Consider the following 16,264-nt stretch of genomic DNA (forward strand, 5'->3'; position numbering starts at 1 on the left):
ATACCGAACAACGCACCACCGCATGTGTATGAATTACATTTCAAAATAAATCGAATGTGTGTAAAAAACTATTCTAGTTGACAAATGACAACACACAATGATAAAACAATTGATAGATTTTAAGACACGTATTAGCATGCAGTTGGACCTACTGGCAAAATAGGAATGTAAATGAGTTGCCTCTGAAATATACGTATAAAGGGTGCAGCACTGCAGGAACACACCCAGGAAGTGGTCCATCTACATACCTGGGTGTGCTTACTTGCAGTGTAATTAGTTAAATACTTTCAGCGTGCAGGATGGGCAACATTAGCAGGCTATCTTCAAAACATCTTCATGTACAGTACGTCTATACTTCTGGTTTCTGAATCGTTGATTTAGTTCCAGACGCAAGAGGTCCAGCTTGCCACAGCTGACACAGTATAGCTTAGAGCCAGTCAACTGCTCCTTACAAACACACAAGTACGCTACATAGTTTGCTTACGTCAGAAGGTGCAACAAAAAGGAAAGGTCACAGAAAACATGTACACGTCTCCTTAAATGTGTTTACTCTTTGTGAAGTCTGCCGTTTGCACTTTTCAGGTTACAAAAAAAGAAAAAATTCAAATGAGAACCAAAGATCTGTGATTATTTGGTTAATCAAATTTGTAACAGCACAGGGCTCTGGACTGGGTTGTGCCTGTGAGGTAAAAAGTGAGTGTGGGCTCCATATGTTATGTAGTAAACACTCGACTGTGAAGCAGTGAAGTTAGGCAAGTGTCATAATATCAGCAATCACAAAATACCTTCGCATCTTCTAACTCAAATACAGCTAATTACTCTTCAGATAAGACAGAAAGGAGACTGAGGAGGACTGAGACTATGGAGGAGTATCTGAGGCACTGACCTGGTATGTCAGCAACCCATGGGCTGATGTGTTTATAAATAATGAGTTTTCTACATTGCCCTCCTCAGACGGGAGGAAAATGAGTTTATAAGATGCCTTCCCTCTAGGTGGAATCACCTGGGAGAAAGGGAAAAACACCAGTCAACAGGTTGTTTAGGGAAATCTCCACACACAAAAACAGGGCACACAAATGAGAATGACCGTGCCATTAGTTGTGAATATCTTGTGAACACACACACGCACACTCACCCTTCTGTGAAAGGAAGGTATGTGAAAATGTCTGCTGGATGTAAACATTGACAGCAGTGTCACAGCAACCTCCTGACTGGGGTTGTGTATATATATGGTTTCAGCTCTTGGTAGCCCCAGTGGCCTGTAAAGACAGAACAGATAGGACAGCATCATAAATACGGGAGCGCTCCACTTGCTCGACCCAAGGGCTATCAGGTTGAAAGCACATACCAAGTTGTGCTAGCTGCACAATTATTTATTGTTTTCCACTTACGACATAAGAAGAAGAAGAAATCCTTACCCAACAATATACAATACAAATACAGATTCCACACAGAATTCACATATCAAATGCAGTTAGTCTAAACTTGAAACAGATTGTAATGTTTGAGTTTAGCTGATAGAAATACAAAGACAGTGCTCACATTCTACTCAAGAGGGAATGAGGAACAGGTTATATTTATGGAAAATGAAACTATCCACTAGTTCATCAGTTCATAGAGCCTGGAAATCCTGTTATTGTGGAAACATTGTCAGCCGTGTTTATATTATGTCAATATGGGGAAGCTATGAGAGAAAATGATCCTCTTTGTCAATAGCCAGGTCATGGGTTGAGCAAAGCACCTATGCAAATAAGCAAGAGAGGAAGTGAGATCAACAGAGAGTATTATCTGTGGGTCTGGCCATTTACACTAATCTAATACTGTAACACCCTGCCACTCAACATGTTTGGTTGGTGACACCCTAAACTTAAGCTACCAAATGCCTTTTGCCTCAACCTCTTCCATACAGACTTGAAATGCACCCTGGAGTTTCTCTGTGACATCCGTTGTGCCTGCTTTGTTCTCACACAGAGACGAGCAGGAGAGAGCCATGTATGTGCATGCTGATACACACAAAGGTGCTCCGTTAATCATTTATGGCCGACTGTGATGAGATGTGAGGGAACAAGCTGACCGGGCTATAAAGATAAACTTACAGAACGAATGTATGACTTTATGATTTGTTTCTTTTGCATGTATAGAAGGCAGAGCCGACAACAGTAACCTCTGTACAATATAATACAGTAGTCCAAGGCAACAGCCCCACAATAAATTCCGTGGCTGTGAAGTGCATCGTGTTCAGCTTTTCCTCAGTCAGAGAGGTGTTGGTTCACTGCTATGGCCATTGTTCGGTAATCTGTGTTGTTTTTGTGTTGTGCCCACACCCTGTATGAAACATTCAATGTGGAATTCACACGCAACTCCTCTGTACACTTTACATACTAGCAAATTACTTTTAGTTTAATCTGTGAAATAAACCATTTAGAATATTTAAAATCATATCGCAGATAAAAGACAAGATCCAATGAATGAGCACTGTAAGGTTTTGTGTCTGAATTCAACTCAGGAGCTTATATAGTTTACACATCGCCGGGTTTATATGTAAAGCATAGCATATAAACGGGATGCCATTGATCACTGAATATACATGATATATACGTTACAGGAGTGACGATTATAGGGTATTTACATTGTTTAAGATTGGTTGAGAATTGCATAATCCAGGTCTGTTACTGTGCAGTACAACAACATTGCTTACTGACAAATTCTTTCAAATCATGCCATTAAAAAAACCTAAATATATACAGTATATATATATAGGATGTAGTGTGGATGCTTGTAGTGATGTCAGTGGGTGGATTACTGGTTTCTGGCTGACAGACATGCTACTTCAGAAAATCATCTATTCCTCACTGTAGCTGTAACTGTCCCCGTTCTTGCAACGTTATTAATAGTATAGTATAGTAGTAATTAGTATCCAAAACTGTCCCTTTTAGTCACGTACTGAAACACACTGTGACACTTACCAATACACATACACAGTGTGCATTCAATATTTACATACATGGTTCCGTTTTACCAAAGGCCTTAAATTTTACGTCAGAAGTTTTAAATATTCATATCTGAAGTTGCATGTCAGCATGTTTGCATTTCACTTTATTGCCATACGTTATAGAGAAGTATCATTGAACGTATCCATAAACAATAGGAGGCGGGGATGAAATTCACAGAAAGGCGTTGAGCTGTCGTGTACGGCTTAAGGAATAGGGTCAAAGCATTACAGCGGTGACGCAGTAAGAGCAATTATTGAATGTGACGGCAAACTTGTACTACAAGTAGTAGTAGAAAAACCAGTTTTTCAACCTGAGCTTTTGTGACTGGATCAAAATTATGACTTGAACCCTTGAAGGGGAATCCGCATTCATTTTCAGACCTTTTGCCTACCAACTTCACTGCGCTCATCAGGAGACTGAAGTCAAACTTTCTAAGATGGAACAACCTGCCGCTCTCTTTAATTGGGAAAATCAACGGACCCACCTGCTCTGAAAACCTTTAAAGATCATTTAAGGATGGTACTAGCTTTGTGATATGCTAATCCAATTTGCAAATTTGCTACAATTAAGAGATAATATGAACCCTCAACCTCAAATATGTGTTTAAAAAAAAAAGTGCTTCTATCAAATTTGGCTCTCTGTGCAAGTGGCTGTAAATGCTGAGAATTAAAGTGTCAAATGTGTGACTTGAAAGGTGACACTAGCAAAAATATAAAAGATGACATCAGAAGACAAATGCACATTTTTTATCCTGGCTGTTACAAAGATTACACGTCCTCGGAAAGAAGCACTTGTGAGATCAGGCTATCAGCTAGCACAGTCGCCGTGTTGTGTTTGGGCAGTGCTGGACCTGGTGAACAACACGCAACTCTTGGTATTTGGGCGAGGAGAAACCCTGACGTAATTAGCGTGGAGTCAATGGAGGTCTGTTTGTAAGCGAATGCTGATCGGCGCAGATGGAGTCGGTGAAGGAAACACGGTTTACTGCTCTGCAACCGTGAGGGGGAAAAAAACACTGTGTGCATTATGAATGAATTGTAAGCAGGATATAATTGACTGAATTTAGATTTCTCCAAAACATTTGCTTTAACATTTACATGTTACAAATATATTCCAACTGAAGAGTGAGCGATGCAAAGCTCTATAGAATACAGCCGGGGATCAGATGCAGGGCAAAAGGTTCAGACAAAATACTAACTAGGAAACGTGACCACTTTGTTTTATATATCCATTAACTGAAGCCGCTTTCAGTTGTTGCTCTTAACTTAACTTTGTAGCAACTGAAACAGGAGCTCAGTAGGATCTAGTCCAGTAGGCAGACTGCAAATGAAGACTTTTTCCTTCCCAATGTAGACACTATTGCCTTGGCCTAAGTGAATGTAAACATCTTTTGGACACGAGCATAAAGGCCAAATCAAAACGAGTCGTCAGCAGGAGGTTTTCAGCACACCAGACAGCCGAGCACCAACGAGCCACAACATGGCCTCGCCCTCACTCGGGATCTCCTCAGTTTACCGCTGATGTCACATTCATGCAGTGTGTTTCTGTGCATTTTGGAAAACAGTGACATATTTTGAAATCATTCAAATACATAATCTGTTTGTGCAACGTACTTAAGATAATAAATCCTATTATTGATTTGACCTAGAGATAAGCGTTGCCTATTTTCCACTATAGACACTAACATGTCTGTCAATGTTTGGACCCAGGTCAAACCACAGCAATGCATGTGATATTCTGGCTGTTTTGGGAGCATGGAGGGAAACAGCAATGTTCCTGCCCTCTTTGACTGGGGTCAACCCTCCCCAGTGTGCGTCTGGCTGCTGGGAAAGTGAACTTGCTGCCATATATGGATATCCTGCCAGTTCTTGGGGGCCTGCTTTATGGAATCTTTCTGCATCATTCATCACATTGACGTGCACTTGCAAAGATGTTGATTCGGGTGGCATTTTGTGAGGAACAAAACTTAAATTCCCAGAACGCAGCTTAAATTCTTCATGTTATATCAGTTTCTGATCAGATTTATTACATTTAATATGAAAGCAGGGACTGAGAAGAGCACTTACTGTGTCCCAAAGTCCAGAGCTGGAGGCTGGAAGAGCAGGGGCCTTCCATTCTCCCGTGTATATGAGGAGGAGCTGCTGCACAGAAGAACAAAAGAAAAACGAGATCAATATTAGCCCAGAGCCAGAAATTCAGATATTTACATCTATTTTATTTTTTGCCAGTTTCCCAGAATAATTCAAACTAAAAAGTCCCATCCTTGAATGTATTCCTAACGCCTCAGGATAAGAACGGCATGTCCCCTCTCCAGCATGTGACAGCTCATCGTGACAAGGGAGAGCCGTCAAAACTAATTCTGCCTCGGGCCGCTTCATCATTCACGTCCCCACCTGATCCAAGTCTGAACACGCCACACTTCAAACAAGCCAGCACATAATAGAGGTGACACTGGTGCAAGTACAGGAAATAGTTTTATGATTGATGGGATGCTCTTAATTCTATCTAACTGCATATTAATGCCAAAACCCCTGATCACAAATGTCTGCCAAAGAAAATACCAGAAGCTGACACATTCCTTCTTATAATAGACGGAGCAATGCAACAAGCCACATTAAGCGTATTAAATATAAATGCATTCAATGTAATTTTTAATTGGAAGATGAAACTCTTGCAAATAAGCTGTCATCACACAGCCTGTGGCATCTCACATCCAGATGCAAGGATACACTCAAGTGGTGTTTTGTTGGTGGGTTCATTGTTTGATACAATAAGACTATGAATAAAATGTATGAATGAGTCTGAGAGGTGGGTTGTTGATGTTGGATAGCACCTGTGTCTTGGCCTGTGAAAATGATTTTAGTATGAGAAAATATACTAGGATAGATAGTTTGATACCCATGACCTGGCTCAGACAATCATCACCAAGGAGATACTCAATAAATCAACTCAATGTTTAAAAATCTCTACACAGAAAAGTCCCACAAACGGCAACCCAGACACAAATATGAAACTGTCACAAACTGGCAAAAGGCTTAAATGCCGTTCCCATGAAACGTTCAGAGATTTGTACCATGATATCCTGCTGTATCACCTTGTTCCAGCCGGTGCACTGTCCCTTTAAGAAAGTTATGCAGTCTCTAGAGTCCCTACTTTAAATATCACTAACTGTTTACCAAAAGCAGACCAATATGAAAGTCGGCCCTTCCAGTATAGATCAACTACATATGAAGCATAAAGATGGTATGTACTTTGCCAGCTACAAGAACTGCAAAGCATCACTAAAAATAGGCAACCAGCCAGAAGTTAAGAGCTGAAACAGGAAATTCTTTCTACAGTAATTATTTCCCCCCCATTAAGAAACTGTCTTACACATCACATCTCGCACACGGTGAACGCAAAAATGGAGCGGCTTTTACAAGTTACGGCAAACGCAAATGAACACATTCTAGTAAAGATGTAGATTTTGTGAGGTGAGAAAAGCTAAGAGCTGCACTGTGTGCTTTGGTAGCGACAGCATATGTGACATCCTGTGTTAATGAGCCCTGTGGAAAGGCTCTGAGGCAGGAAAGAAGCCCCGGCAGCAGTGGCTTGGGTGTGTGTGTGCGCGCACGTGTGTGCTTGTGCATGTGTGCGTGCGTGTGCGAAAACAAAACTGAACCTGATGACAGAAGACTTGCACAGCTGCTGGCCGAGTCAAAGGGCTCTTCTGATGCAAGTGTTTATGACTATGCAGGCAAAGTAGCTGCCATTGATGCAGCCATTTTAAGGAAACGGAGAGTACAAACCTGGCCTAGAACCCACCAGTCTAAAATAAAAACGATAGATTTGTATAGACAATACAAACCAGGAGAAACACCAACAGTGGCTAAATGAACAGCTAGCTCATATTTAGCCATCTGCCATAGCTACATACAGCATTACAGGGTCTGTGTCATTAAGCAGGCCAGAAACGCTTCGGCACTAAAAACCAGGCAGCCACAGCTTTCTAGGAGGAAGAGCCAAACAGCTGATTGTGTGGCCAGGCTTGAGGACAATGCAATATGGAGAGTCATTGTTATGTGTATGTGGACATTGGCGAAAAAAAAAGGCGATGGCAAAGGGAGTACAAAGCGTTGCACAAGCCTGCAATTGCACAACACAGGTTTTTGTCTTGCACGTCTGATTTCAAAATCATTTCAATCAAATAGGATTTAGGAAATAAATACAAAGCTCAGCCTGGGGACACGAAACCACTATGATGATGATTTGTCGACGTTCTTCCTGATTTGAACCCTGCTCAGGACACAAATCAAAAATGTGCTACATGAGGTGCGACGGCAAAACGACGAATACGGTCAAAATGGAATGAAGAACGCAGGGCTTGTAAAGATGAGATACTGATGAGTCACTCTATGTTAATTGCCTCAACTCTCAAATGAATTGACATTGCTGTGACACGTCTTCTGAATGAAGTATTCCAAACAACTGAGGGGAAGCCTTTCCTGAAATACTTGGGACAAGACAAATACATTTGCTCATGACGGTTACAAAGCAGACATCTCAAATGCTAAACGAGGAGAGCTTACTGGAGGCAAAGTGTCGGCTACCTTCCATGACATGTGCTACAAAATACTTCAAGTAACACATGCTTGAATTAATTTACAGGAAAAAACAGGCAGTATTATGTTGCAAAGAACAGCCCTGTTCAAACTAAACAGGTTATTAAAATGCATAGACAATATATAGAAGAGTAAATATGGTAATTTATACATGTATGTACTTTAGCCAGTGTTTGCAGTGCAGACATTCCAGTTCAGGCAACAAACTCTTCTGTTGATTTAATTTGCATTACTTAATGTAGTTCTCCATCTGTTTCTCCATCCTTTTGTCAGGCTACACATCACACTTCAGTCTCAACACTGTGTGTACTGGTTTATTCTGTAACAGTGATACTTGCCTACCAAGGTTTTGATTTGGATTGTGTTGTGAGAGAAGTCCATGCTGCTAAAGTCACCACATTACAAATTCCCTGCAACTCAAGCCTCAAATGATCAGGTTCAGATCTAAGTCAAGTCTGGTGACAGCAGCAGTTTTACAGGAAGGTCTGAGAGCACAGAGTGCAGAGTGCAGAGTGCAGCCCCGTGTCTGCTACTGTGGCTTAAGTGTCTCAAATGCTGGGGTAAATATAACAAAAGGTTAATGGGGAAGTTACCGGGGTGCTAATGATCGGTATGACTCAGGACAGCACACTGTTAGCAACACCCCTGCATGTTCTTCCTACCATATACTTGTTATTCTTATACCAATGTGACAATGTGTTGATGGTTCTTCAATAGGCCCAGCATATTCACGGAAATGAAAGAACTTCGATAAAAACCCCACAACAAGATGAGGCGACTTTCCTTCTTTTCTAGCCAATCAACGTTTACTGCCCTCCTGTCCCAACAAGCATCAGGTGATGGACCGACATCTGAGGGTTGTGCTCATTTCAACCGCAAAACCTACAGTGGTCTCCTCATCAAAACGACCCCAGAGGCAAATAAGATTACAAAAAAATAACTAAAGGCTTTATTGCACAATACTAGCAACTTGCTATTTCCAGATATTAAAGTCATGGGGATTTTCTATTTTCATTACTGGAAAAGTAATGAATATTGAAGGCCTGGGACCAAGATGAAAAAGAGGAAGGAAGGAAGAAAGGGTGAGACGTCACACAATGTGTCAGCTGTGCATGTGTCGATATGATCATCATTAGCTCACTGCACTGTAAAACAATGGATCTTGTTCATCTTCGTCAATTAAGACCAAATTTGGACAGGAGGTGTAATCCGATAAACGGCATGTCCAAATGGCCTGCATGCATCTTCATCATAGGAACAGCTTTGCCTTCTAGAGCCTGTAGTCAGTGTGTGTGGTTGTTTGTGGTCCCCTGCAGAATGTTGCTCGGCATTCTCACATATGTGAAGGACGGCCGTTTCTGCATCCGTTTTCTGCCTCGCTGTGCCTGTGGTTATTCTCTTCTATGTCGTGGTATTAGATGTCGCTCTGTTCTCATGCACACAACACGTCAGACGCAAAGTTCGCTTTAAAAAAGGCACAGAAATAATTGGTTACGCAATAACCGGGGGACCATTCTGAGGGAGAAATTTCAAGAGAATTTCACAGCGACGTGCCAGAGCTGAGCATTCACTTCAATCTACCTCAGGATGCGTTTGGCAATATGGCTGAAATCACTGGAATCTACTAGAACCACACCTACTCCTCCAATCACCCCATCCTGACCACCGCATGGGCACTTTATCAGGGGCAGATAACAGGAGGCCGACACGCACAGCCGGTACACATGCGTTTGTCACCTGCTCACGCTTCTTCTGTCTCTTAAAAGGTTCATTCACAAATCTAAATCAGAGTTCAGATACCGGGAAGCATGGAAACTCCTACTGCATTCATTTGATGAGCACAGCAATCGAAAGTAAAGGATGAAAAGAAAGTGTAATGCTACGTAAGCACCGTTTGAAATGATCACACACACACACACTGAGGCACAGAGGCAGATAAGTACTTTGCTTCTTATCCAAATGGGAGATGAAACAGAAATGAGTGTTTGCCTGCTGCAAACCGTGTTGATAGTTACCAAGAGCACTGATTGCACCAAAAGAAGTTGACAGCCAACTAATAACGCCGACGCCTGAGCTCCAACTCCTTACTGAGGTCTTTCCTCTCATATTCCAGACAACTCTTTGCTCCTGCTTCCCTTCATACTGAAGAGGAGACATAAGAGGATTTTTCACTGGAGTTTCAACTCAATTTGTACTACCAGGTACCTGTGCGAGCATATTGGTGTCTTTCAATTGCCTTTCAGATGCAGGTTCTTCACTTTGAACACCCTTAGAACTTTAGTTTTCTTCATTTAAGACGTTTAACATTCTCTGTAGTCTAAGTTTACATAGGATTTGGATACAAATTGCCATATCCTGGCTTTAGCCAATAACAGTAATACAAATTCAATTTCTGTTATCTTGAAGTAGAGGTAGCCTGCAGGATAGTTTAATATAACCACAAACACAAGACGAGCAAGCCGTGGGGTTTGACTTGGGACAGGCATGGGACATTGTCTTCTGTATTATATAACAAGTGCTCACACCCTTTCGTGCGCATTGCAGATCAGCTGCATGCAAATTCATAACCTGTCAGACAGCATAACTTCAAAGCTCTTACTCAGGGTGGAAAAGCTGCATGTGGGTGTGCAAGGTCAAATGTGAGGGGGAAATGAGGTTATGTGCCTCTGTAGGAAACTTCCGTGATCTCTGACAATTGGTTAGAAACTACATTTTGATGTTAAAGAGCTAAGGTCAATGAATAACACAGCAACCAGTGATTTAAAGCAGAACTTCAGAGTTTCATGTATCGGACATAATAAACTTGATTTCAACTTGAAGCCAAGATATACAGTCATGTAAAAGTCTAACCCTGCTATATTTAAAATGATTAGGACAGTCACATAGCTCATACCTTAGTAATGCCCTATTTGTCTCAATACAGCCGCAACAGCTCTTAAAGAAAAACTCCGCCTCTCAACAAGCATACCACTATCCTCCAGTCCAAGGGTTCTGTCCACTGCCACAGTACAAAAATAACAAGTTATGTTTGGCGCCATTTGATCCCCTGGATCTAACTCAAATAAAGTCAATGTTAGCAGTGACCTCAGGCGTGCTCAGAGGGAGAGGTTAGGACCAGAGTGGAGTTTAGGTCAACTGGTGTTCACACTCCTCTGCAGAGGACAGGGAGACAATCAGGGGGCAGAGGATTACATATTCAAATGAAATAATAGCATAGTTTACTTCTTCCGCCATACTGCAGTAATGAGTGGGACATTGAAAATCTTTGAGACAATAAAGAAAAGCACTGTGGGGATTACAGTAAAAAGTGTTACTACGGCGATGAAAGTTTTTCCCCCACACATAAAGATACAACATTAACCTCTGTCCATTTCCATATCAGCTGCCTGCTTTACAAGAGAGGACTGAGACAGAGCGATGGCAGCCCCGACAAGTGTGTGATAACCCCGACATGAGAGGTCTCACCTCCCAGCTCTGAGGGTTAACCAGCCATATAAAACATTCGCCTCCCACCTCCACACTTTAAAACAGACAGAAATTCACAGAAGCAAATGTGCATCACACTTCGTATCACAATAACAAATGGTGCATTCAAAGAGACACACAATTATAAGCCTGTTTGATTTCATTTTAAGCCATTCTCCTAGCTCCTTGTGTGTGTTAAGCATCAACCTAACCCTTACCCATAACCTTTACAGACCGTTTCAGGTCGAAGGAACACGTTACACATCCGTCTTCTTGAAAGAAACAATCACAACTGCTAGACTGCATGTTTGTGAATTTAACGGATAATGTAACTTTGCAATCTAAATGGGATTTATGACCGGCCTGTAAACGTGAGTGCTTGTTGTTGCTTCCCAGCAGTCACTGAAACCACCGTACCGAATAATGCTGTGAATTGTTGTTTCAGTGAATACATCTGTTTTCTCAACAATCTTCTATGGAAAAAATAACAGCTGGGAAAGACAGACCTCCCCTCCATTTTCTTTCAAGGAGTTCTAAAATTAGTCAGGAATTTTGTCCTGTGCCTCTCCAACACACACCCCCAAACTCTCTCCCTCACACACCCCCTCACTCACCAACATAAACAACATTGCCTGCATACAGGGGACAACTTTTATAAAGCCTTCTTATTTAAAAGCCCGAAACCACAACATTCCGTTTATCTGTGCGACTACAAGACAGTGCTAACCCACAGCTACAATATATCTATTACTTTTTTCAGTTGCTAACATTCTGTGCAATACAATACTGACTCCACCTTTCGGCAGAGGCCTGCTGCATTTGCAGGACAAAATATGAACACTGAAAATGGAGTTTATTTCCTCCTGCAGCGCCTCTCGTCTGTACTTCGGTGGTGCAGTAGTAGACGTATTTTTTTCCATTATACTTGTGTGTGGGTGTCTTTCTCAGAGCAAAGCCGGAATAATAGGAGCTTACCTTTCTTCCAGTGGAAGACCATCTTTTCTTCGCTCCCGCTCGAACTGAAAAGGAAGGCAAAGTGTGAGCAATATGTTCAACGCATTACACTCGCTCAGGCCTCAAAGACACAATACAAAGGCCTTACAGGATAGAAGTCTAAGGCTAAAACAAGCTGCCTTTTTTCTGCACCACTGATTCTCAGAAATTTGTTTCCCATTGACACAACGACAACAAATCTGATATACTAATATTACATCAAATTTTCCTTTGAATAAGGACAAAATGAAAACTGCAATAGTCTTGGCAAATTACAATTACAGTTCACTTATATTTTTACACCCTAATGTTAAGATGAAGGCAATCTTTCAGCCAGTGTTACAATAGCTCTGAAGACATGGGAAGTTGTTTCTGTTAGTATAGTGTCAGGTCTTTTCCAACAGTAACATTAGTTATCATGAAAATCGGTAGTTATAAACTAACACACAATGCAATTAAATACGAGTGCAGTCTCTCCATTTCTCTAATCTAGCTTCAGAGCTTTAATGGGAAATTTCCAGCAGGCTCACATTACATACAACAGATTTTTCCGAGATCTTGCTTTAACCTTGTTATTTCAGTGTAATTGGACTTAATTGTGCATGTAAAACATATTTGTATGTATTTCTTTGCACACAAATTTTCATTGGACTTGGCATGCTACTAGGTAATCTACACCTGCACAGCTGCACAGGAATGAGTCAGTGCAGGTTATGAGCTCTGACAAACTACAAAGACAAACAAGAAGTACCTGCCAAGCATTCATCTCCCCAAAAGGTGTAACACAAGGTTTCCATAGGAACAACATGGCTGCTCTGGCTCCTATCTCAACACTATATTGGTAGTCACTGTGAATATTCATTCCGTTAGGAACATTTTCCCACTGTGTGTCGTCTTTCCTCCTGCTCTCCAATGAACGTATCCTAATTAAGTAGAGCACACATAACCAAAACACACTTTTCCACATTAATTTCTTAACTAAATTATTGTTAAAATAAAAAATAAAAAATTAGAAACCTGCAGATTTGGAAGAGGGAAACCACTTTGGGCGATTTGACTTATCCCAACCAAAAAGTCTTCATTCACTATGGTGTCCCTTTATTAATAGCTGCTTCAGCAAAATAGAAACTTACTTTTAGCTTTTATTTCTAATTTATTTAGCCCTACAACTATCGATACAGATCCTAGAATTGAACCAAACTGAAACCCATATTATGTTATTAGTACAGATGATGATCTGATGATTGAAACTTGAAATGACCCAACAAGGGACTAAAGGCTGCAAATTTAAATGTGCAAATAATCTACTGCAAAACACAATCATGAGTAAATATACAACAATATGGAGCTTTGTTGGTGCACACATTACCTGCTTGGCAGTGTGCTTTACAAGTCTAACACGAGCAGAGATGCGTTTTTTTAACTAATATGCATGAATCCACGCATGAACACATGACACAACTGACGTAGATGGTGCAACTGAGACAGTCGCCCCCATTCACTGCTGCCTATCTAAACATGAAGCCTAACAATATCAACAATGTTTCTGTGTTCCAGCTGGTTAGTATGGTTGAAATTTAAGTAACTTGGTTCGAAGAATAAAACACTTGATATTGTCCAACTAAAGCAGGTCTTATCCTGGCCCTGCTTCACATCTGTCAGCAGAGACACGCCCCTTCAGGTAACAACACAGTCAGCTGGTGACCTCATGACAGATTATCAGCAAACAAACACTGAGCTCCTGTAGTTTGTGGCAGACTTGCTTCATGATTACATAACCTATATAAAAGATGTACAGAGCATTTCACTCTGAACATATCTAAATCCTAAACGGGAGGCAAGCAGCAAAGAACAATAACACCATCTCCCTCTTCCTGAAGAGCTCTCAGTGTGCACTGCTGACTGAGCTCCACAATGAACATCATGTACAAAAGAAAATAATGAGCCACATGGCAAGTTGTTCCCGCCCTTATTTGACGACAGGAACTTGTTTACGTGATATAAACGCTAACAACAGTAGTAACTCGTAACATATTTGCACCATGTTATGATCACACAGTCTGAATGTTGCCGATCCACCGTTGCACGTCTAAAGAGACACACAAAAGGCTGTGGCAATGTGGAGGCAAAACACACAGGGGTGATGCTCTGGCCTCACACGTGCTCGAGTGTGGCTGCTTCTCAATGCAGCTCAAGGTGATCTGTGCATAAATCTCTTAAAAGACCCTTCATTGAAAACACATCCAAAGAGAAAGTGACATTTACCTGGACTTGGACTAATGGGTCTGCGTCCTCTGGCTGCCAGACCTCGACCACGCTGGTGGACATCTGACTCAGAGCTGTTGTGGAAAGAAATTAATCAAACAATGGAAACATGTACAGAAATAGGGGTACAAATGTTTATTAGAGCGGTCGTGGGGGAATGCTGTTGCAAATAAATAATCACCGTGTTGTTATTATTTGTCATTATTAATAAATAAATGAACTGAAAAGGTAAAGGACGAGCACAACACCAGCGGCTGAGGACGTTAGATCAGCTCGGCAGGCTGACAAAGGCTGCTGTGTTAGCTAGCTGGCAGACTGGTTAGCCATACGGGTACCGTTAGCTCGCTTGGCAAACGAATTAGCAAAAACAAAACAAAACACACACCTCTTCAGTCACAACACGCTGCGCAAGAGTTTAAACCACAATTCTCCGCCATGTAGCGTTAGGAACACTGACGCTAAAAAACCATAACGTAGCGCTGTAAGTCGCGCTTCTTCGCCCCCAGAGAGACAAACAGCGGAGTCCTGGCCGCTAATAGATACTAGCTGCTTGACTGGTTAACGTTTTCTCCAAAAAACACAGAATATCCTCCTAGTTGGTGATACATGAATGCGCCGTTATCTAGTCGGTTGAACAAATGCGGTAATAGTTACGCAAAATGTAATCGTAAGCGCTGGCTTTGCCTTGTTTGGCACCCATTTTCCAGTAGCGACTTGTTTGCTGTCAACTCAGCCAAGCTAACTTTCATTTTTGCAACAGCTTCAGTCTCCACGGAGGTTAATTAATGGCGCATACCTTGCAGCTGAGCCCCTCCGTGCTGTACGCAGGGTAAAAGTAGTTGTAATATTCCTAGTAATATATTGATCCATGTTTTCCTGTGACAGTGGCTGCCTTGCTGAAAGTCCTGTAGCCCCGCCATGCTGCCTGCTCAGCTAAGCAGCCTATACCTTGTGTGTGTGTGTGTATCGCTGTGTTCGTCTCTCTCCCTCCCTCCCTCCCTGTGCCTCCTCCCTACACCGCCTCCCCGGACACATTGTACAGTCAAGCTCGACACTTGCACCACGAAGTACTGTGTACGTGTCTGTGGCCCGAGTGTGAAGTACACACACCGGGGCAAGATAACTTTAGATGTGTGCATGTAGTATGTAGATGTAGGGTACAAACACCAGGAAGAATCAGCTGATGTTGTAGAAATATGTTGAAACGACTGAACTGAGTAGAATGCTGTAGATCCAAGCACCGTGGTAAATCCAGCTGTATGAAATTTGCTAAAATATAATTAACAAATAAGTGTTTTGAGGATAAAAAGAAAGCCTCGACTTGTTTATGGTCACTTTGTAAGGGGGGGGACAACCGCCTTTAAGTTTAATAAAGTAAAAGTATGTGTGTGTGTGTGTGCTGAGGAGCCATAACATTCAGCATTTCAAGTTTATGAATCATAGTGGAGACAGGTTGGGCAGGTAGACACACGAACATAGTCATGTTACTCTGCGGTGGGAGTGTCTCTCTACCAAACAAAGCTCCTGCTAGGCAGGAGGAACATTGACTCTCCATCACTGTTGCTCTAGTCTCCAGTATACTTCCAATCAGGCGCTTACTTAAATGTGCATTATGCAGTTGTAGCCTTTTGGAGATGTCATAAAATTCAGAAATTACTGCATTGAACTTGAATTGAGAATTGAATTGAGAAACTCTTGCCTAAAACTTTTCGAATGACTACAGGCATGAAAAAAAGACGCGGTGTAAATAGGATTGGTGAAAACAAAATAAAAATGTAATTAATATTAACATTTGTATGCATTATTTGGCAGGTTAAACCGTCTGTGAACGTAAAATGACAGCAAACATCAAATGACTTGGATTGTTTCACTATTCAGTGATGAACTAATCCCAGGTTTGGATACTACTGACCAACTAGCCAGAGAAAACAAATGACTCAGACAAGA

At 41.5% G+C, this 16,264-nt stretch overlaps 1 protein-coding gene across 2 annotated transcripts in view; it reads right to left on the minus strand.

The window, feature by feature from the left end:
- Positions 1-15,301, minus strand: part of tmem131l (transmembrane 131 like) — a 29,691-nt gene extending 14,390 nt beyond the window's left edge. Inside the window, exons 1-6 of one of the 2 annotated variants that reach the window (XM_076145383.1) lie at positions 15,114-15,301; positions 14,318-14,391; positions 12,035-12,078; positions 5,060-5,131; positions 1,136-1,259; positions 887-1,003 (exon numbers count right to left, since the gene is read on the minus strand). In XM_076145383.1, the coding sequence (XP_076001498.1) occupies positions 887-1,003; positions 1,136-1,259; positions 5,060-5,131; positions 12,035-12,078; positions 14,318-14,391; positions 15,114-15,237 (555 nt within the window). In that variant the 5' untranslated portion in view covers positions 15,238-15,301. Of the gene's footprint in view, positions 1-886; positions 1,004-1,135; positions 1,260-5,059; positions 5,135-12,034; positions 12,079-14,317; positions 14,392-15,113 lie in introns of both variants that reach the window. The other variant, XM_076145382.1, reaches the window with a different exon arrangement.
- Between the last annotated feature and the right edge of the window lie 963 nt (positions 15,302-16,264).

This window comes from Genypterus blacodes, unplaced genomic scaffold, assembly GCF_046128005.1.
Source record: "Genypterus blacodes isolate CSIRO-AG114 ecotype Tasmania unplaced genomic scaffold, CSIRO-AGI_Gbla_v1 ptg000030l_1, whole genome shotgun sequence".
NCBI lineage: Eukaryota > Metazoa > Chordata > Actinopteri > Ophidiiformes > Ophidiidae > Genypterus > Genypterus blacodes.